Consider the following 24,167-nt stretch of genomic DNA (forward strand, 5'->3'; position numbering starts at 1 on the left):
TTACATAGCACATATTGCACTTTTACTTTCTTCTCCAACACTTTGTTTTTGCATTATTTAAACCAAATTGAACATGTTTCATTATTTACTTGAGGATAAATAGATTTTATTGATGTATTATATTAAGTTAAAATAAGTGTTCATTCAGTGTTGTTGTAATTGTCATTATTACAAATGTTAAAAAAATTAATCGGACAATTAATCGGCATCTGCTTTTTTGGTCCTCCAATAGTCGGTATCGGTATCAGCGTTGAAAAATCATAATCGGTCGACCTCTAGTCTGAATACTTTCAGAATGCGCTGTACTTAACTGCCGGCTGATGGGTCACCAACTGGCTTCCCATTGTATTCAAACTGGCCCCCAGATGGCAATCCCAATAGGCAATAAGAAAGCAGTTGTCTGAGCTTCACAAAGCCATGGAAATGAACAGAAAATTAAACAATCACACAATGTTATTCATAAAACCGCTATGATATCGGTATCGGTTATTTAATTTTTTTACCAATATCAATATAGATTTTCCATATCGGTGCACATCACTAGTAATTATTAACCTGTTAATTACATATAGCCTTTCATTTCATGTAAATACCAGGTAGCAAAAGGTAGTGTAATTGTAGAATAAAATGCATTGAAGGGACTTGTGCTCGGACCTTCAGGTGAGGCAGCTGCAGGAGGATGCCGTCCGCCTCCAGTCAGCCTACGCCGGCGACAAGGCAGACGACATCCAGCGGAGGGAGAGCGAGGTGCTGGAGGCCTGGAATACCCTGCTGGAGTCCTGCGATGTCCGCAGAGGCCACCTCCTGGACACGGGTGACAAATTTCACTTCTTCAGCATGGTGCGCGATCTCATGCTGTGGATGGAGGACGTCATCCGTCTCATCGAAGCCCAGGAGAATCCAAGGTAAATTATTATTGTACTTAGCTAGGTGGGGGTCAGTTCCATTTCAATTCAGTCAATTCAGGAGGTAAACTGAAATTCCTATTCCAATCTTAGGTTTGTATACTGATATCCTGGTGTGTGTGTGTGTGCGCCTGTGTGCGTGCCTGTGTGTGTGTGCGTGCCTGTGTGTGTGTGTGTGCGTGCCTGTGTGTGTGTGTGTGTGTGCGTGCCTGTGTGTGTGTGTGCACGCCTGTGTGTGTGTGCGTGCCTGTGTGTGTGTGTGCGCCTATGTGTGTGTGTGCGCCTGTGTGTGTGTGTGTGCGCGCATGCCTGTCTGCGTGCATGCATATTTTTCTTTCTCTGTACAGGGACGTGTCCTCTGTGGAGTTGTTGATGAACAACCACCAGGGTATCAAGGCTGAGATCGACGCCCGCAATGACAGCTTCACCGCCTGCATTGAGTTGGGCAAGTCTCTGCTAGCCAGAAAGCACTATGCATCAGAGGAGGTACGTTCCATTGCCAAACCAATGCTATGCTACTGCAGGGCAGCCCATGAGCCATTTGAGGACCACTGCTCTTTCTCAATTAAATGGTCCATTTGGGTAAATTAATTTGACAGCCCTATGTTACTGGGTCGTTTCACCACTTTGGTGCCTTTTGAGATGTGTAACTTGGTGAAAATAAACTTTTGATTTCACCTCATTTTAACATTCTGTCATAAAGAGTACATGTTCAACTTAATAAAAAACATATTTTTACATCTCAAGAGGTTAAATGAAAAAAACTACAAGTGTCTATTAACTGCCAAATAAAGTAACAGTGTTGACCAGAACAGGGTTGACTATTTCGTCTTAAATCAGCCATAAATCCCTTGTGACGGGGGAAATTGAAGCTTGGTATGTGCAATTGAATGCAAGTTTCATAAAAAATATTTAACATGGTTGACATGTTATGGTCGACCCACTCAGATTCCCACCACAAAACACCAGAAAATGCCCAAAAAGAGTAGATCCATCTCACCTGCTTTTTACAGTATGATTTGACTGTTCAGATGTTCAATGTTTCTTTTGATTTGTATTTTTTTTAAGGAATAGTTTCGCCATATTAAAAGGAGAGTTCAGTTCACATAACAGGGTTGACCTTCAAATGAGGGACAGGTTGTTGTTTTTTTTTTACCTTTAAAAGGAATCACTAATCATATTAAATAAATAATCATCTTCCGAAATGGCTTTGTCAATAAAACAAATAACTGGGGATTTACAATGATGGTGAAAACCTGGAGAAATGTTGGGGTGAAGTGGGTTCCTGGAAGTCACAGAGGGTGCAATGAGGGACGTCAAAGTTTTTGAATCTTCGCACTTTAGCATGTCTTTATTGATATAAAAATTGGATTTATTAAAGGGCACCATTTCTTAAAATATCAAAGGCACTCATTTTGTGGAATGACCATACTGCATCGTAGCCTCTTCAGGTTTTGGTGTATTGCATTGTTTGTATGTGATGATACCCAATGTTAAAATATAATAATTTGCTGCTCTGTCCTCTGTTTAGATCAAAGATAAATTACTACAGCTGATGGACAAGAGGAAAGACATGATTGACAAGTGGGAGGACCGACGGGAGTGGTTAAGACTGAGTAAGGATTTTTGTTCATACTTTCCCACATGCCATTGGATGGAATCTTGTCACTAGTTGGGCATATCCCGCCCTATTGGGCACCAAACTGATTCAATGAACGTTGTTTCAACGTAATTTGTCAATGTATTATGACATACAATTAATTAAATGTATTAACCCTAGATGACTGACAGGGCACTGTTTTGAAGCCACCGAGCAGCCATTTTGGTATTCTATTACTTAAAAAATATATTTTCTGAACTGAACATGAAAAAAAAATATATATATACAGTGCCTTGCGAAAGTATTCGGCCCCCTTGAACTTTGCGACCTTTCAGGCTTCAAACATAAAGATATAAAACTGTATTTTTGTGTGAAGAATCAACAACAAGTGGGACACAATCATGAAGTGGAACGACATTTATTGGATATTTCAAACTTTTTTAACAAATCAAAAACTGAAAAATTGGGCGTGCAAAATTATTCAGCCCCTTTACTTTCAGTGCAGCAAACTCTCTCCAGAAGTTCAGTGAGGATCTCTGAATGATCCAATGTTGACCTAAATGACTAATGATGATAAATACAATCCACCTGTGTGTAATCAAGTCTCCGTATAAATGCACCTGCACTGTGATAGTCTCAGAGGTCCGTTAAAAGCGCAGAGAGCATCATGAAGAACAAGGAACACACCAGGCAGGTCCGAGATACTGTTGTGAAGAAGTTTAAAGCCGGATTTGGATACAAAAAGATTTCCCAAGCTTTAAACATCCCAAGGAGCACTGTGCAAGCGATAATATTGAAATGGAAGGAGTATCAGACCACTGCAAATCTACCAAGACCTGGCCGTCCCTCTAAACGTTCAGCTCATACAAGGAGAAGACTGATCAGAGATGCAGCCAAGAGGCCCATGATCACTCTGGATGAACTGCAGAGATCTACAGCTGAGGTGGGAGACTCTGTCCATAGGACAACAATCAGTCGTCGTATATTGCACAAATCTGGCCTTTATGGAAGAGTGGCAAGAAGAAAGCCATTTCTTAAAGATATCCATAAAAAGTGTTGTTTAAAGTTTGCCACAAGCCACCTGGGAGACACACCAAACATGTGGAAGAAGGTGCTCTGGTCAGATGAAACCAAAATTGAACTTTTTGGCAACAATGCAAAACGTTATTTTTGGCGTGAAAGCAACACAGCTCATCCCTCTGAACACACCATCCCCACTGTCAAACATGGTGGTGGCAGCATCATGGTTTGGGCCTGCTTTTCTTCAGCAGGGACAGGGAAGATGGTTAAAAATGATAGGAAGATGGATGGAGCCAAATACAGGACCATTCTGGAAGAAAACCTGATGGAGTCTGCAAAAGACCTGAGACTGGGATGGAGATTTGTCTTCCAACAAGACAATGATCCAAAACATAAAGCAAAATCTACAATGGAATGGTTCAAAAATAAACATATCCAGGTGTTAGAATGGCCAAGTCAAAGTCCAGACCTGAATCCAATCGAGAATCTGTGGAAAGAACTGAAAACGGCTGTTCACAAATGCTCTCCATCCAACCTCACTGAGCTCGAGCTGTTTTGCAAGGAGGAATGGGAAAAAATTTCAGTCTCTCGATGTGCAAAATTGATAGAGACATACCCCAAGTGACTTACAGCTGTAATCACAGCAAAAAGTGGCGCTACAAAGTATTAACTTAAGGGGGCTGAATAATTTTGCACGGCCAATTTTTCTGTTTTTGATTTGTTAAAAAAGTTTGAAATATCCAATAAATGTCGTTCCACTTCATGATTGTGTCCCACTTCTTGTTGATTCTTCACAAAAAAATACAGTTTTATATCTTTTTGTTTGAAGCGTGAAATGTGGCAAAAGGTTGCAAAGTTCAAGGGGGCCGAATACTTTCGCAAGGCATTGTATATATAAATATATGACTTAAAAACATTTTGGGGGTAGTGTACTAATGTTACTGTCCCCATAACAAAGACATACTTAAATACATGTAATTTTGTCCTAGAATTAGCTTCACAAAGCCTCACATTGGCCATTACGTAGCAAAACCAATCCAGGGTTTATGCACATCATTGCATGGAATCTATGTAGAAAATACATAGTGGCCAGGGAATTTAATGCGGGGAAACTTAAATCAGTTTTACCTCATTTCTATCAGCATGTTAAATGTGCAACCAGAGGGAAAAAAATTCTAGACCACCTTTACTCCACACACGTTTACGAAGCTCTCCCTCGCCCTCCATTTGGCAAATCTGGCCATAATGCTGTCCTCCTGATTCCTGCTTACAAGCAAAAATTAAAGCAGAAAGCACCAGTGACTAGGTCTATAAAAAAGTGGGCAGATGAAGCAGATGTTTTCCCTGTTGACTTTCTTGTCTTTGCTCTGCATGGTCTAGTTTTGGAAGTTCACCAGTTTGGGAGGGATGCAGGGGTGGCAGAGGCGTGGCTGCTGGGACAGGAACCATACCTGTTTGGCCCGGAGTTGGGGCAGAGCGTGGACGAAGTGGAGAAACTGATCAAGAGGCACGAGGCTTTTGAGAAGTCGGCCGCTACTTGGGAGGAGCGCTTCTCAGCACTGGAGAGGTTGACTACGGTGAGTGTTTTGACAGTTTGCAATTTTTCTCTGACGTGTCATGAATGTTTATGATAAAATGATTCTTAGACATTAGTCTTACTCATAGACAGTTACTTTTTCAGTTCTATTCCAGTGGGTATTTGTAATGTTCATAAAACATTGTTTAGTGAACAGCTATCTTGTGCTAGTCAGTTATTTAAGTTCACATACTAACATTGACACCTGCATGTCATTACAGTATTTACCCAATATTTCATGAAAAATTTGATAGTAATAATATAATGTAAGTTCAAAGAATTCAACATAATTGGTAATAATTGGTACAATGTTTTGCATGTTCCAATGAATCCCAAAGAAACTACAATGTAATCATTAGGTAATTAAATTAGCTACCATTTTTCACGTCTTTAAGTCCCAGGTAAATAGCAAACTTTAAAATTGAAGTGTGACCCATCACTCTTTGAAGGTGGCATTGCCAAATTTACTCAGATAAAGGTGGTAAAATGAGACTGAGGATCCGTTGTGTCTTGTTCTTCCAGTTGGAGTTATTGGAAGTGAGAAGACAGCAAGAGGAAGAGAGGATGCGAAAACCCCCTTCGCCGGAGCCTTTACCGGCGCAGGACTCACCACGGCAGAGGTAAGTGTAGCGGTTAGGGCTGTTGCTTATCTTGTTTATTGTTTATCTTTACAACAGGAGTATAGCCTACCTGGCTGGCATGAAAATTAACAAAGGGAAAAGCATCCTCCATTCGTTATTTAAGTGCATAGATGACATGTATTTTTTCCCACTGCCCCTGTTTCGAGACAGGTGCACGATAATGGTAATTTCTATATTTAATAAAAATCACACATATATTATTTAGTACAGTTGAAGTCGGAAGTTTACATACACCTTAGCCAAATACATTTAAACTCAGTTTTTCACAATTACTGACATTTAATCCTAGTAGAAATTCCCAGTTAGGATCACCACTTTATTTTAAGAATGTGAAATGTCAGAATAATAGAAGAGAGAATTCAGCTTTTAGTTATTTCATCACATTCCCAGTGGGTCAGAAGTTTACATACACTCAATTAGTATTTGGTAGCATTGACTTTAAATTGTTTAATTTGGGTCAAACGCTTTGGGTAGCCTTCCACAAGCTTCCCACAATAAGTTGGGTGAATTTTGGCCCATTCCCCCTGACAGAGCTGGTGTTACTGAGGTTTGTAGGCCTCCTTGCTCTCACACGCTTTTTCAGTTCTGCCCACAAATTCTCGAAAGGATTGAGGTCAGGGCTTTGTGATGGCCACTCCAATACCTTGATTTTGTTGTCCTTAACACTATTTCAGGCTGGGGTCTATTTTTCTCCACTTCCTGTCTGACTGACGTGCACAAAGTAAACTGCCTGTTACTCAGGCCCAGAAGCCAGGATATGCATATAATTGGTACCAGTGGATATAAAACACTTTGAATTTTGTAGAAATGTTATAATAATGTATGAGACTATAACACAATAAATATGGGAGGAGAAAATCCAAAGAAAAACCAACCAGATTATTATTATTAGTTTTTTTAGAGAGCTCATGCTCTTACAATGGAAAGTATATGGGCATATCCAAATTCAGCTCCCAGATTGCAATTACTATGGCTTCCACTAGATGTCAACAGTCTTTGTTCAAGGTTTCAGGCTTGTTTCTTCCCAAACAAGGAAGAAGTACGAGTTTTAGTACTGGGACTCAGAGTTGGAAATCAGTCTGTGCGTGTCCGACGAAGAGGACGCGCATCTGCTAATATCGTTTTCCTATTGAACATACTTCTTTCCGTATGAAATATTATAGTTTAATTACATTTTAGGGTACCTGAGAATGTATTTGGACTTGTTTTAACAAAGTTTAGCAGTAGATTTTTGGATTCCTTTCTCTGCTTGTTGAACGAGTGGATGGCGAACGAGTTGGCGATGGCGCCAACTAAACAGACCTTTTGGGATATAAAGAAGGATTTTATCTAACAAAACGACACGACATTTTGTAGCTGGGACCATTTGGATTGCAAATCAGAGGAAGATTTAATATTTAATCGCTATTTGTGAATTTATGAAGCCTGTGCCGGTGGAACAATATGTTGATGTGGGGCGCCATCCTCAAACAATCACATGGCATGCTTTCGCTGTAAAGCCTATTGTAAATTTGACAGTACAGTTAGATTACAAGAACTTAAGCTTTTAACCGATATAAGACACTGGTATGTACCTAAATGTTTAATATCCATAATTCTTATGATTATTTAATTGAATTGCGCGCCCTCCAATTTCACCGGAAGTTGTCGACAGGTGTCCCGCTAGCGGGACAGCCCTATTTTGCCACAACTTTGGAAGTATGCTTGGGGTCATTGTCCATTTGGAAGACACATTTGCGACCAAGCTTTAATTTCCTGACTGATTGTTGCTTCAATATATCCACATCATTTTCCTCCATCATGATGCCATCTATTTTGTGAAGTGCACCAGTTCCTCCTGCAGCAAAGCACCCCCACAACATGATGCTGCCACCCCCGTGCTTCACGGTTAGGGTGGTGTTCTTCGGATTGCAAGCCTCCCTCTTTTCCCTTCAAACATAACGATGGTCATTATGATCAAACAGTTCTATTTTTGTTTCATCAGACCAGAGGACATTTCTCCAAAAAGTACAATCTTTGTCCACATGTGCAGTTGCAAACCGTACTCTGGCTTTTTTATGGTGGTTTTGTATATGTTGATATAGGACTTGTTTTACTGTGGATATAGATACTTTTGTACCTGTTTCCTCCAGCATCTTCACAAGGTCCTTTGCTGTTGATTTGTACATTTCGCACCCTAGTACGTTCATCTCTAGGAGGCAGAACGCGTCTCCTCCTGAGCGGTATGACGGCTGCGTGGTCCCATGGTGTTTATACTTGCATACTATTGTTTGTACAGATGAACGTGGTACCTTCAGGCATTTGGAAATTGCTCCCAAGGATGAACCAGACTTGTGGAGGTCTACAATTTTTTTTGTCTGAGGTCTTAGCTGATTTCTTCTGATTTTCACGTGATGTAAAGCAAAGAGGCACTGAGTTTGAAGGTAGGCCTGGAAATACATCCACAGGTACACCTCCAATTTGTTATATTTTTATTTCACCTTTATTTAACCAGGTAGGCTAGTTGAGAACAAGTTCTCATTTACAACTGCGACATGGCCAAGATAAAGCAAAGCAGTTCGACATATACAACAACACAGAGTTACACATGGAATAAACAAACATACAGTCAATAATACAGTAGGGAAAAAAAGAAGTGTATATATTGTGAGCGGACCAAGTAATTGGGCGTCACTCTAAAGCGGGATGGTGGAATAAACGAGTCAGGAGTAGGTTTTCTTGATTGAACACAGTTCTCTATTGAGGGCATTTGGTCAACACAAACACTCCAACATAATCAATGAAAATCTTCCAAGGAAAACATACATCTTCTTCTCCAGATGAACCAGGAACACAATAGGATTATCTTTAAACTACAACAAAAGTCACGGGATTGTCACCGTCTTAGTGGTTCTTCCTGGATAGCTCCTCTCTCTCGGTGGCCATCTTCCAGAGATAGTTTTCCCCTTCTCTGCTGGTTTCATTCTCTCTCTTATAGGGGAAGGAGAATATGTCATTAGTACCGTCAGCTGTGCTTAATTGCCTCTGGTTACCTTGTCTCCCATGCCTTGTTGGGCTACTATCCGTGAGCCCAGCCTGCCCTCTGGTGGTCCTTCCACAATACAGTGTGTGCAAATGAGGTAAGATAAGGGAGGTAAGGCAATAAAATAGGCCATAGTGGCGAGGTAATTACAATATAGCAATTAAAACACTGGAGTGGTAGATGTGCAGAATATGAATGTGCAAGTAGAGATACTGGGGTGCAAAGGAACTAAATAAATAAATACAGTATGGGGATGAGGTAGTTGGATGGGCTATTTACAGATGGGCTATGTACAGGTGAAATGATCTGTGAGCTGCTCTGACAGCTGGTGCTTGAAGTTAGTGAGTGAGATATGAGTCTCCAGCTTCAGCGATTTTTACAGTTCGTTCCAGTCATTGGCAGCAGAACTGGAAGGAAAGGCGGCCAAAGGAGGAATTGGCTTTGGGGGTGACCAGTGAAATATACCTGCTGGAGCATGTGCTGCGGCTGGGTGCTGCTATGGTGACCAGTGAATTGAGATAAGGCGGAGCGTTACCTAGCAAAGACTTGTAGATGACCTGGAGCCAGTGGGTTTGGCGACGAGTATGAGCGAGGGCCAGCCAATGAGAGCATACAGGTCGCAGTGGTGGGTAGTATATGGGGCTTTGGTGACAAAACGGATGGCACTGTGATAGACTGCATCCAATTTGTTGAGTAGAGTGTTGGAGGCTATTTTGAAAATGACATCGCCGAAGTCGAGGATCGGTAGGATAGTCAGTTTTACGAGGGTATGTTTGGCAGCATGAGTGAAGGATGCTTTGTTGCGAAATAGGAAGCCGATTCTAGATTTAATTTTGGATTGGAGATGCTTAATGTGGCTCTGGAAAGAGAGTTTACAGTCTAATCAGACACCTAGGTATTTGTTGTTGTCCACCTAGGTCAGAACCGTCCAGAGTAGTGATGCTGGATGGGCGGGCAGGTGCTGGCAGCGATCGGTTGAAGAGCATGCATTTAGTTTTACTAGCATTTAAGAGCAGTTGGAGGCCACGGAAGGAGAGTTGTATGGCATTGAAGCTCGTCTGGAGGTTAGTTCGCACAGTGTCCAAAGAAGGGCCAGAGGTATACAGAATGGTGTCAGCTGCGTAGAGGTGGATCAGAGAATCACCAGCAGCAAGAGCGACATCATTGATGCATACAGAGAAGAGTCGGCCCAAGATTTGAATTGACAATTGACTCAAATGATGTCAATTAGCCTAACGGAAGCTTCTAAAGCCATGACATAATTTTCTGGCATTTTCCGAGTTGTTTAAAGGCACAGTCAACTTAGTGTATGTAAACTTCTGACCCTGTGGAATTGTGATTACAGTGAATTATAAGTGAAATAATCTGTCTGTAAACAATTGTTGGAAAAATTACTTGTGTCCTGCGCAAAGTAGATATCCTAACCGACTTTCCAAAACTATACTTAACACGAAATTTGTGGAGTGATTGAAAAACAAGTTTAAATGACTCCAACCTAAGTGTATGTAAACTTCCGACTTCAACTGTATATGTAAAGATAAGATTCAATTAAGAATAGTCTGATGGGTGACAATATTAGCCTGTCACTTGTGAATGATATATTATCACTTGTGAATCATGCCCAGCATAAGAAACTGCATTTTTTTTTTCTAATCGTAGTCACACACCTTATGTAGCCTAGCCCATATGCCTATATGTTTTGATAAGGTTAGTATCACAATTAAAGTGGCCAAATAACTTCTTAAAATTAAACACGTTAATCCGCTTTACAAAGGCGTTAAGAGCCTAACTGGCATGCATAAACAGAGCGTGAGTTTCAAGTTTGGGGTAGATAATTTCACCATAAAAATGCACCTTTTTAATAATGTTTTTTTTATAATGGTGTTTTCCCGCTAATGGAACATTCGCGCTTATAGCCTACTGCCATGTGTACATTGCTGTGCTTATAATGTGAAGAAATAGCCTAATAGTTTATTAACAATTTAAGCTAAATGTTCTGATCTGTTGCGTCAGCCAAATTTGTGTCAAATAATGTTTTGATGCTAGTGGTTGTATTAATTTGCAATCTATTGCAACCCACAACTGTCCCAGACTATGTTTGGAATATTTATTTCTCGCACAGAATAGAATATGTCGACTTTTGTACTATGCGGATAGTAGATTGACAAAGGCTAGTGCTTTTGCTGCTCGTTAGGCCTACTCATCTTGTTGGATTAGGATGCATCCCCGATGTGTCTGTCTTCACTTGTAGCCTGTGAGAAAGACCTGATCATGGGATGGAGAGCCATGTGAGTGATAGGTGTTTAGGAGCGCGCAGCACTCCGGGAGATGGGCACAACGCAGCACTCAGGGAGATGGACACAACGCAGCACTCAGGGAGAAGGGCACAATGCAGCACTCAGGGAGAAGGGCACAACACAGCACTCCGGCCACTGGCCACTAAAGGCATGGATTTTTTTTAGAGTGCATTACGGCCACAAATGGGATGCCACAGTGAAATCGAGGCATTATCAAGTGCTTGTCAAATTGTGAATGAAAGACTAATGAAGTGTTTACAGCCTGTGCAAAAAAACAAAGCAGAGCTCATGCTACTGTTTTCAAATCATCATTGGAGTCGCATCATGCAGCCTTACAATGTATTAAACATCAAAACATATAGCCCAACGTTTCTAGAAAACTAAAGTTACATTAATAACTCTAAATGAAGCATATAGGAGTACCTATTTCTTTGCTAATCGCTCAATACAGAATAGCCAAATGTGCGCACTCCCTCAAATCATTTTGGAAATAATATTTCGATTTTATTCAGCTTTGTTCAATTGTGGTCTTCATACTATAAAATAATATACAATAATGTCACAGAATTCTAAACAAATCTTGTCTGTTAAATGAACTAGTGTAGCCCACAGCCATTTGGCATAGCCAGATCAGGACCTAACATAAGGACATATATGTTGAGTATGTTATTCTGTTCTTCTGAAATAGACTACATTTTCTTCGTATCAAGCTTCTTTAGACCTGTCTACAATAAATCATGGATTTATTGTGAAGGTGTAGGCTATATTACATGGATTTATTATACTTTTTAAAATGTAGATGTTCTCAAGGTCTGCATTGTTAGCTTGTAGGCTATGTGTGAAACCCAGGAGATGAATGGTCAATTACCGTGAGACCAGTTATTTCCTTGACAATCACTGGCTGACGAAATGTTGTAACTGCCACCGCCCTAGTAGCAGTGTTGGTAAAGAAACAGACAAGGGTGTGTTTCCCAAAGCCATCATAGCTAATGTAGTATGTTACTTATCTCAAAGACCCAGACTCATTCCACTCCCAGACTCATTCCAATCGTAGAATAACAAAGTGCTTCCTTTTACGTATTTCAGTGTTTCCCAAACTCTGTCATGGGGACCCCAGGGGGTTAACGTTTAGGTTTTTGCCCTAGCACCACACAGTTGATTGAAATAATCAACTCATCATTAAGATTAGATTATTTGAATAATCTTTGTAGTGCTAGGGCAAAGAACCAACATGTGCACTCATCAAACAATTGTGACTCTTTCAAGTAAATTAAGTTAGCGATGAAAATCACCACAGGCAAGTTGTTAGGTAGCTCATGGACACTTACTCATCTTCATTGACTCGCTTCCTGATTATCCCTTTCTACTTTATATTCTCCACAGTGGAGTAGAGAACGGACTGCAGAACGGACTGCCCTCAGACCAGGATTCTCCACAGGTAAGTCACTGCTCCAAAGTTTACTACCAAAAATATGCCAGCTTTTAGGGTCAATAGACTGACTAGGGCCTTACTTCTCAGAGCATTACATTGTTAAATCTCACCTAAGGTGCATTGTTTGCATCTGAGGCGTTTACCAGAAAACATAATTGCATTAAAGCTGAAGAATGAATATTAATATATTGAAATATTTTATGTATTAAATATAAATTACATTATTTTGGTGTGAAGGCCCAACCATGCCTCTTCAAATTATAATAATAGTTAATGTTGGTGCATGACCCCACTGGTGTCAAGGCCACCTCTTATGTAGGTTAATCTGCATTTTGTCCTGCGCTACCCTGTCATTCCAGTACTTATTCAATCACTACTAATGACAAACTAAGACCCAAGCATATGTAGAACAATGAAGCAGCAATTCCTGCTTGTGCATGCCTGTCACATATTTTTAAAACTAAAAGCATTGTATTTGGGACAAATCATTCACTAAACCCTAAACCTCAACCAAATCTTGTAATGAAAAATGTGGAAATTTAGCAAGTTGAGTTGACTAAACTGCTTGGAGTAACCTTGGATTGTAAACTGTCATTGTCAAAACATATTGATACAACAGTAGCTAAGATGGGGAGAAGTCTGTCCATAGTAAAGGGCTGCTGCTCAACCTTCTTAACAGCACTATCAACAAGGCAGATCCTACTGGCCCTAGTTTTGTCGCACCTGGACTACTGATTAGTCGTGTGGTCAGGTGCCACAAACCGGGACTTAGCAATTAGCTCAAAACAGGGCAGCAGAGATTGCTTGTCAATCTCTCCTGGCTCAAAGCGGAGGAGGGATTGACTTCATCATTACTTGTATTCTCATATATACTCATGTATACTCATAAGAGGTATTCACATGTATTCACATGTTGAATGCACCGAGCTGTCTGTTTTGAACTACTGGCGCACAGCTCGGACACCCATGCATACCCCACAAGGCATGCCACAAGCGGTCTCTTCACAGTCCCCAAGTCCAGAACAGACTATGGGAGGTGCACAGTACTAAATAGAGCCATGACTACATGGAACTCTATTCCACATCAAGTAACTGATGCAAGCAGTAAAATTTGATTTGAAGAAACAGATAAAAATACACCTTATGGAACTGCGGGGACTGTGAAGCAACACAAACATGTACAGAGACACATGCATACACACGATAACATACACACTATACACACACGAACACATGGATTTTGTACTGTTGATATGTGGTAGTGGTGGAGTAGGGGCCTGAGGGCAGACAGTGTGTTGTGAAATCTGTGAATGTATTGTAATGTTTTTAAAATTGTATAACTGCCTTCATTTTGCTGGACCCCAGGAAGAGATAATGGGGATCCATAATAAATACAAATACAAATCATTGGTATGGTGATACAGTGCAGACCAGGGTTCAAATACTATTTAGGGTAATTTAATTACTTTTAAAGACATTCCAAAGTAAATATTCATAATTTTAAATGTTATTTTTAAGACAAATAGTTGATTATTGGAATGTATTAGGAAATACACGTGGTATGTATTTTAAAACTCAAATACACTTCCATGCATGTAACTCGGGCATTTTATTACATTTCAGGAGAAGACCCAGACGCAGACAGTGTCAAAGTAACAAATGTTTATTACTAGTACATGGGGCAAGCAAAACGACAGGTCAAGGGCAGGCAGAGGTCAGTAATCCAGGGTGGTGTGACAAGGTACAGAATGGCAGTCAGGGTCAGGGCAGGCAGAATGGTCAAAACCGGGGAAACTAGCAAACAGGAACTAGAAAAAGACAGGAGCAAGAGGAAAAACACTGGTAGGCTTGACGAACAGAACAAACTGGCAACATACAAACACAGGTATAAGTACACTGGGGATAATGGGGAAGATGGGTGACACCTAGAGGGGAGGTGGAGACAAGAGAAACAGACCAAGGTGTAACAGTACCCCCACCCCCTCCAGGGGCGCTACCTGGCGTCCTACCTGGGCGCATACCTGGTTGACTCAATCACAACATTCTTTGTCCAAATACAATTCAGAAACCAAAAGAGCTATTAGCGTTGCATACTCTAGTTTTAAGGCATGATTGGGGAAATGATTGGGCTCTCTCTCTCTCACACACACACAGAACGGCTTGGATAGAGTTGAGATCATGAATGGAGTGGCGGAGCAGAACTCAAAGGACCCGAGCCCCATTCCCTCACCCACAGCCGACCGGCGGGTCAAGGGCAGCCTGTCCTCCACGTTGCCGACCCAGAACCACGATTCGCCTGTGGCTCAGCTGGAGGGCTTCCTGCATCGCAAGCATGAATGGGAGGGACACAACAAGAAGGCCTCAAGCAGGTATGGTGAACTGTATCAAAAGAGAGAATCCAAATAGCATTGTTTGGAAGAAGTCATTTAATTATACAGTTTATTTTTTATGTAAATAGATTATTTTAAGGAAGGTAACTTGTGTTGTACAATACATCCCAGGCTCACAATGACTTTTTTCCCAGGCTCACAAAGCTCTCTTTTTCAGATCATGGCATAACGTGTACTGCGTTATCAACAATCAGGAAATGGGCTTCTACAAAGACAACAAGGGTGCTGGTCAAGGCATCCCCTACCATAATGCGATTCCGATCAGTCTAATCGGGGCTGTGTGTGATGTGGCCATGGACTACAAAAAAAAGAAGCATGTCTTCAAACTCAGGTAAAAAATTTGAGTGGTGTTCATGTTTCTTCTCATGGAATCACCCCAGAAGTGGATCCTCTCAGTTGCACTTCTTTACGCTATCTGCTTCGGTCTAAATCAGATTTCTTAATGTTCTAATTCATTTTGTTAGAACCAGTTCAGTTTAATGACTGCCATTTCAGAATGTTTTTTTTTGCAAATGTTGCTATCCGAATCTCTTTTGAGTCTGAAATACACTGCTCAAAAAAATAAAGGGAACACTTAAACAACACAATGTAACTCCAAGTCAATCACACTTCTGTGAAATCAAACTGTCTACTTAGGATGCAACACTGATTGACAATAAATTTCACATGCTGTTGTGCAAATGGAATAGACAACAGGTGGAAATTATAGCCAATTGGAAAGACACCCCAAATAAGGAGTGGTTCTGCAGGTGGTGACCACAGACCACTTCTCAGTTCCTATGCTTCCTGGCTGATGTTTTGGTCACTTTTGAATGCTGGCGGTGCTTTCACTCTAGTGGTAGCATGAGACGGAGTCTACAACCCACACAAGTAGCTCAGGTAGTGCATCTCATCCAGGATGGCACATCAATGCGAGCTGTGGCAAGAAGGTTTGCTGTGTCTGTCAGCGTAGTGTCCAGAGCATGGAGGCGCTACCAGGAGACAGGCCAGTACATCAGGAGACGTGGAGGAGGCCGTAGGAGGGCAACAACCCAGCAGCAAGACCACTACCTCCACCTTTGTGCAAGCAGGAGCAGGAGGAGCACTGCCAGAGCCCTGCAAAATGACCTCCAGCAGGCCACAAATGTGCATGTGTCTGCTCAAACGGTCAGAAACAGACTCCATGAGGGTGGTATGAGGGCCCAACTTCCACAGGTGGGGGTTGTGCTTACAGCCCAACACCGTGCAGGACGTTTGGCATTTGCCAGAGAACACCAAGATTGGCAAATTCGCCACTGGCGTCCTGTGCTCTTTACAGATGAAAGCAGGTTCACACTGAGCACATGTGACAGACATGACAGAGTCTGGAGACGCTGTGGAGAACGTTCTGCTGCCTGCAACATCCTCCAGCATGACCGGTTTGGCGGTGGGTCAGTCATGGTGTGGGGTGGCATTTCTTTGGGGGGCCGCACAGCCCTCCATGTGCTCACCAGAGGTAGCCTGACTGCCATTAGGTACCGAGATGAGATCCTCAGACCCCTTGTGAGACCATATGCTGATGCGGTTGGCCCTGGGTTCCTCTTAATGCAAGACGATGCTAGACCTCATGTGGCTGGAGTGTGTCAGCAGTTCCTGCAAGAGGAAGACATTGATGCATTGGGGACCGCCCGTTCCCCAGACTTGAATCCAATTGAGCACATCTGGGACATCATGTCTCGCTCCATCCACCATCCACTGTGTGTTGCACCACAGACTGTCCAGGAGTTGGCGGATGCTTTAGTCCAGGTCTGGGAGGAGATCCCTCAGGAGACCATCCGCCACCTCATCAGGAGCATGCCCAGGCGTTGTAGGGAGGTCATACAGGCACGTGGAGGCCACACACACTACTGAGCCTCATTTTGACTTGTTTTAAGGACATTACATCAAAGTTGGATCAGCCTGTAGTGTGGTTTTCCACTTTAATTTTGAGTGTGACTCCAAATCCAGACCTCCATGGGTTGATAAATTTGATTTCCATTGATAATTTTTGTGTGATTTTGTTGTCAGCACATTCAACTATGTAAAGAAAAAAGTATTTATTAAGAATATTTCATTCATTCCGATCTAGGATGTGTTATTTTATTGTTCCCTTTATTTTTTTAAGCAGTGTATATATGTTTATTAAGTTACCAAAAAAAAAATTTTTTTTTTTCTTCTCAGAGTTGCTGATGGAAATGAGTATCTCTTCCAAGCCAAAGAAGAGGTAAGTCGGCTTCCTTTGTTTACCATTTTGTGTAATTGTGTTAAATATTGTTTCGGTAGGCCAAAACAAAACAGTGGGTATACTGTAAAACAAATGAACAACAACTTTTGTATAGAGGCCCTGTTCTTGACTACCCAACCTAATTATTGGGCTAGTTGTTAAACTGGCCTCCACTACCTTGCATGCACCTATTCTTCTAGGGTGAGTTTCCCCAAAATTCCCTAGCTAATGTGGCACTTTATATGTCATGACGACCCAGACTCAGTACTTCTTTGCCAAAGTACTTCTTTGGCAAATTTCATTCACTTATAAACATATATCTTTACAATTGCCATTCTCTTTTTGAGACAGAGAAAGCACAACATTAGCTAAAAAAGTGCTTAGGAAACTGACCTTTCAATGACCCCTTACAGGAGGAGATGAGCACATGGATCCAGGCCATTCTGAACGCGGGGACACCTGACAAGGTATCGATTACGCCCAGCAACCAGAGCACTCCGGCGTCGAGCCGAGCCCAGACCCTGCCCGTCACTGTCACCCTCACCACCGAATCCAGCCCGGGCAAGCGGGAGAAAGACAAGGAAAAGGACAAGGAGAAGCGATTCAGCCTCTTTGGCAAGAAAAAACTATAAAGTTTCTCAGCAATGAAGACATTCTCTTTTCTTTTAGTGCAGCATTGTTTTTACTTTACTTCTTTTTAATTTTTGTCTGTCCAGCCACAATGATATTCCTGCTCAACTACACCACATGCTGTGTTTAATGTTCCTGGAATTGGGTAAAACTGTTGATGAGACTTGAAATACAAATGTAAATGAAACATTTGAACTTTGTTTGTTAGTGTCAAGGTGTATCTGGCAGGTTCCATCATGAAATAGATTTGGTAATATCATGAGGACCATTTAATTTTTTTTTACCTTTAATTATTTACTTGTAAAAAAATGTGTTTTGTGTGTTTTTGTGCTTTTTGTCATTGTGTTTTGTTAAAATGGGTCTGAGTATTTAAACATTTCCTCAATTTTGTGAGGGTGTCTTCAAGAGGCAGGCCTACATTTTTTTTCTGTTGAAAAGGGAGACAACATTACTTCAAAATAATTCCTTTTTGTGACTGGACATACACATATTGAATAAAGAATTTAATTAAACTTTTCAACATAATTTACTATGATTCTTACTTGAAAACAAACAACCTCGAGAAAATATCAGGCTCCACAAGGGCATAGCTAGCCAGCATTATGAATAAGCGCATTTCTTTTTTTGGTCAAGATAAGCCTAACAATACACCTTTAATTGAAACAAGATGAATATCTTTAAATTATTCCCTCATCGAGTAATGTTTTACATATACAGTGCCTTGCGAAAGTATTCGGCCCCCTTGAACTTTGCGACCTTTTGCCACATTTCAGGCTTCAAACATAAAGATATAAAACTGTATTTTTTTGTGAAGAATCAACAACAAGTGGGACACAATCATGAAGTGGAACGACATTTATTGGATATTTCAAACTTTTTTAACAAATCAAAAACTGAAAAATTGGGCGTGCAAAATTATTCAGCCCCCTTAAGTTAATACTTTGTAGCGCCACCTTTTGCTGCGATTACAGCTGTAAGTCGCTTGGGGTATGTCTCTATCAGTTTTGCACATCGAGAGACTGACATTTTTTCCCATTCCTCCTTGCAAAACAGCTCGAGCTCAGTGAGGTTGGATGGAGAGCATTTGTGAACAGCAGTTTTCAGTTCTTTCCACAGATTCTCGATTGGATTCAGGTCTGGACTTTGACTTGGCCATTCTAACACCTGGATATGTTTATTTTTTAACCATTCCATTGTAGATTTTGCTTTATGTTTTGGATCATTGTCTTGTTGGAAGACAAATCTCCGTCCCAGTCTCAGGTCTTTTGCAGACTCCATCAGGTTTTCTTCCAGAATGGTCCTGTATTTGGCTCCATCCATCTTCCCATCAATTTTAACCATCTTCGCTGTCCCTGCTGAAGAAAAGCAGGCCCAAACCATGATGCTGCCACCACCATGTTTGACAGTGGGGATGGTGTGTTCAGCTGTGTTGCTTTTACGCCAAACATAACGTTTTGCATTGTTGCCAAAAAGTTAAATTTTGGTTTCATCTGACCAGAGCACCTTCTTCCACATGTTTGGTGTGTCTCCCAGGTGGCTTGTGGCAAACTTTAAACGACACTTTATGGATATCTTTAAGAAATGTCTTTCTTCTTGCCACGCTTCCATAAAGGCCAGATTTGTGCAATATACGACTGATTGTTGTCCTATAGACAGAGTCTCCCACCTCAGCTGTAGATCTCTGCAGTTCATTCAGAGTGATCATGGGCCTCTTGGCTGCATCTCTGATCAGTCTTCTCCTTGTATGAGCTGAAAGTTTAGAGGGACGGCCAGGTCTTGGTAGATTTGCAGTGGTCTGATACTCCTTCCATTTCAATATTATCGCTTGCACAGTGCTCCTTGGGATGTTTAAAGCTTGGGAAATATTTTTGTATCCAAATCCGGCTTTAAACTTCTTCACAACAGTATCTCGGACCTGCCTGGTGTGTTCCTTGTTCTTCATGATGCTCTCTGCGCTTTTAACGGACCTCTGAGACTATCACAGTGCAAGTGCATTTATACGGAGACTTGATTACACACAGGTGTATTGTATTTATCATCATTAGTCATTTAGGTCAACATTGGATCGTTCAGAGATCCTCACTGAACTTCTGGAGAGAGTTTGCTGCACTGAAAGTAAAGGGGCTGAATAATTTTGCACGCCCAATTTTTCAGTTTTTGATTTGTTAAAAAAGTTTGAAATATCCAGTAAATGTCGTTCCACTTCATGATTGTGTCCCACTTGTTGTTGATTCTTCACAAAGAAATACAGTTTTATATCTTTATGTTTGAAGCCTGAAATGTGGCAAAAGGTCGCAAAGTTCAAGGGGGCCGAACACTTTCGCAAGGCACTGTATCATGGACCGGTAATTTTTTTTTCTCCTTTGTTTACCTTTGTCCCTCTTGAGTTGCATCATAATATATGTTTCCAAATAATAATAGTTGGTTACAGATTATAAAATAAGTATATATAACAAACACTTTAAAGCATTGATGTTAAATGGAAATGTGGAAATTCAGCATTTACTGCAAAAAAAGGTTGCTTGCTTGTTGGCTCTAGCACTGCACATTATAATTTTTGCTATGTTATCCTGTTTTTTGATACATAGTGTGCATTTCTTTGTCACTGTATCTATTGTATTGAGAAAAAAAACATCTTACTGCACAATCAGAAATTATGTAATAGGAATGAAATGCTTTGCAATGCCTGGGTCTTTGGGCATATGGAATATTGACCCGGATTTCTGATGTATGAAACTGCACCTGTAGATCTCTCTCTCTCGCTCGCTCTTTCTCTCTCTCTCTCGCTCTTTCTCTCTCTCTCTCTCTCTTTTTTATATATAATAATGTGCGATGTCATTAAAATGCTATTAAACATTATAGTTTGTGTGCTATCTATGGTTTTGGAAAGTGGAGCTCGTCTGCTTGAAAATGTTGAACCTTGCTGTAATCTAATGAGTACTTTAAGTCTACTCTGTCTGCTCTGTGCAATCAATGTAACTAAATACACATTCAAAGTTCAAATGCCCTAGTCTATAACTTCAATACAGAGGACCTTATTGTGAAGTGCTGGTCATATTTTTGTTAACCCAACAACAGCCCAAAATTCCTAATAACCCATCTGCAACTGCCCTACTATATGTGAAAATCTGAGGCCCACACCGCACCCTAACCCACAAACACAGAAAATGCACTGTAGAGATGCTGGAAAAATGTTTTGACGGGGTGCAGGATATTTTTTTTTTACCGCCACTAGGCCTTTGTTTCTTATAATTTCCAACATTTTGATAGGCTATTTGTTCGTCAACTTGTCTATAATTAGCTACAAGCAGCTTGTCTTCTGTCATACAGTGCCTTCAGAAAGTCTTCGTACCCTTTGACCTTTTCCACATTTTGTTCTTACAAAGTGGGATTCAAATGGATGTAATTGTCATTTTTTTGTCAGTCTACACAAAGTACTCTGTTAATCTAACATTTTATTTTTATTATGGAAAATAAAATACTATTATATCTTGATTAGATAAGTATTCAAAAATGTTTTTAAATGTTAAGTAAGTAAGTAAGTATTCAAATAGTGCGCAAGTATTCAGCTCGCTGATTCAATACATGTTAGAATCACCTTTGGCAGAGACTAAAGCTGTGAGTATTTCTGGGTAAGTCTCTAAGAACTTTGCACACCTGGATTGTACAATAGTTCCCAATTATTACTTTTTAAAATGTCAAACTCTGTCAAGTTGGTTGTTGATCATTACTAGACAGTCAATTTCAAGTCTTGCCATGTACAGTTGAAGTCGGAAGTTTACATACGCCTTAACCAAATACATTTTAACTCAGTTTTTCATAATTCCTGACATTTAATCAGAGTAAAAATTAGGATCACTTTATTTTAAGAATGTGAAATGTCAGAATAATAGTAGAGTGATTTATTTCAGCTTTATTTATTTCATCAGAAGTACACTCAATTAGTATTTGGTAGCATTGCCTTTAAATTGTTTAACTTGAGTCAAACGTTTTGGGTAGCTTCCCACAATAAGTTGGGTGAATTTTGGCCCATTCCTCCTGACTGAGCTGGTTTGTAGGCCTCCTTGCTCACACATGCTTTTTCAGTTCTGCCCCAAATTTTCAATAGGATGAGGTTGGGGCTTTGTGATGGCCACTCCAATACCTTGATCTTGAGATGTTGCTTCAATATATCCACAATTTTCCTCCCTCATGATTGCAGTCTATTTTGTGAAGTGCACCAGTCCCTCCTGCAGCAAAGCACCCCCACAACATGATGCTACCACCCACGTGCTTCACGTTTGGGATGGTGTTCTTCGGCTTGCAAGCATCCCCCTTTTTCCTCCAAACATAACAATGGTCATTATGGCCAAACAGTTCTATTTTTGTTTCATCAGACCAGAAGATATTTCTCCAAAAAGTACAATCTTTGTCCCCATGTGCAGTTGAAAACCGTACTCTGGCTTTTTAATGGCTGTTTTGGAGCAGTGGCTTCTTCCTTGCTGAGCGGCCTTTCAGATTATGTCGATATAGGACTCGTATTACTGTGGATATAGATACTTTTGTACCTGTTTCCTCCGGCATCTTCACAAGGTCCTTTGCTGCTGTTCTGGGATTGATTTGCACTTTTTGCACCAAAGTATGTTCATCTCTAGGAGACAGAACGCGTCTCCCTCCTGAGCGGTATGATGGTGTTTATATTTGCGTACTATTGTTTGTACAACGTGGTACCTTCAGGCGTTTGGAAATTGCTCCCAAGGATGAACCAGACCAGACTACAATTTTTTGTCTGAGGTCTTGGCTGATTTCTTAAGATTTCCCCATGATGTCAAGCAAAGCACTGAGTTTGAAGGTAGGCCTTGAAATACATCCACAGGTACGCCCCAATTGACTCAAATGATGTAAATTAGCTTATCAGAAGCTACTAAAGCCATGACATAATTTTCTGGACTTTTCCAAGCTGTTTAAAGGCACAGTCAACTTAGTGTAAACTTCTGACCCACTGGAATTGTGATACAGTGAGTTATAAGTGAAATAATCTGTCTGTAAACAATTGTTGGAACAATTACAAAGTAGATGTCCTAACTGACTTGCCAAAACTATAATTTGTTAACAAGACATTTGTGGAGTGGTTGAAAAATGAGTTTTGATGACTCCAACCTAAGTGTGTGTAAAGTTCAACTGTATTTTCAAGACGATTTAAGTCAAAACTGTAACTACTCTCGTAAGCAACTTGCCTGTGCTTAGCTCTCTTCCGTTTATTTGTATCCTAAAAAAACTTCATAGTCCTTGCCAAAGACAAGCATACCCATAGCATGATGCAACCCCCAACAAGGTCTAAATCATGTTTAATGCACTCTGTAAGTAAACATTTTTGCAGTACTGTTTAAACTAGATGATAGGAACACTGTGGACATTTTTTCAGCAAGTTGCAACCTTGAAATACAGAAATAAATAGTTTTCCATAAAAAAGATCTAAATCATGTTTGATGCACTCTGTATAAGCATTTTTTTTGCAGGACTGTTTAAACAAGTTGATAGGAACACTGTGGACAATTTTCAGCAATTTCCTACTGTGAAGTACAAAATAAATACTTTTCAATAAACATGGTCTAAACATGTTTGATGCACTATGTAAGTAAAACATTCTGAAGTACTGTTTAAAACTAGATGATAGGAACACCTGTGGACAATTTTTAGCAAGTTGCAGCGTTGAAATACAGAAATAAACACTTTTCCATGAACATGGTCTAAATCGTGTTTGATGCACTCTGTAAGTAAACATTTTTGAAGTACTGTTTTAAACTAGATGATAGGAACACTGTGGACAATTTTTAGTAAGTTGCAGAGTTGAAATACAGACCTAAACACTTTTCCATCAACAAAGTCTAAATCGCGTTTGAAGCACTCGCTAAGCATATTTTTTTTTTGTAGTACTGTTTAAACAAGATGATTGGAACACTGTGGACAATTTTCAGCAAGTTGCAACGCTGAAATGCAGAAATAAACACTTTTCCATAAACAAGCTCTAAATCATGTTTGATGCACTCTGGATGAAAAACAAAATTGTTCTGCATATTCGAGATGATATGCACACTGTGGACAATTTTCAGGAAGTTGCAACATTGAAATGCAGAAATAACCACTTAAACTAGATTATAGGAACACTTTGGACAATTTTTAGCAATTTGCAACTTTGAAATACAGAAATAAACACTTTTCCATGAACAAGGTCTAAATCATATTTGATGCACTCTGCAATCAATTTTTTTGCAGGACTGTTGTTCCAATTCTATAAAATTATTTTGTATTTTTTCATGTTGAGAGCTCTAAATCCGGCGGAGAATATCACAGCGAGATTAAACTACTATTGCTGCATGCATCTGATGGACTCTCCCATAGTACCCAGGACAGCTGTGAGTTTCACAGGCATGGGAAATAGTTCCTTTGACAC

At 40.4% G+C, this 24,167-nt stretch overlaps 1 protein-coding gene across 3 annotated transcripts in view; it reads left to right on the forward strand.

The window, feature by feature from the left end:
- LOC110486056 (spectrin beta chain, non-erythrocytic 1) overlaps positions 1-18,255 on the forward strand; it is a 107,603-nt gene extending 89,348 nt beyond the window's left edge. For all 3 annotated transcript variants that reach the window (XM_036942363.1, XM_036942361.1, XM_036942362.1), the window contains 10 exons: positions 661-905; positions 1,253-1,391; positions 2,437-2,521; positions 4,906-5,102; positions 5,624-5,721; positions 12,445-12,499; positions 14,648-14,862; positions 15,041-15,214; positions 17,062-17,104; positions 17,518-18,255. In XM_036942363.1, the coding sequence (XP_036798258.1) occupies positions 661-905; positions 1,253-1,391; positions 2,437-2,521; positions 4,906-5,102; positions 5,624-5,721; positions 12,445-12,499; positions 14,648-14,862; positions 15,041-15,214; positions 17,062-17,104; positions 17,518-17,736 (1,470 nt within the window). In that variant the 3' untranslated portion in view covers positions 17,737-18,255. The remainder of the gene's footprint in view (positions 1-660; positions 906-1,252; positions 1,392-2,436; positions 2,522-4,905; positions 5,103-5,623; positions 5,722-12,444; positions 12,500-14,647; positions 14,863-15,040; positions 15,215-17,061; positions 17,105-17,517) is intronic.
- The last annotated feature ends 5,912 nt before the right edge of the window (positions 18,256-24,167 follow it).

The sequence above is a fragment of the Oncorhynchus mykiss genome, chromosome 13, assembly GCF_013265735.2.
Source record: "Oncorhynchus mykiss isolate Arlee chromosome 13, USDA_OmykA_1.1, whole genome shotgun sequence".
NCBI lineage: Eukaryota > Metazoa > Chordata > Actinopteri > Salmoniformes > Salmonidae > Oncorhynchus > Oncorhynchus mykiss.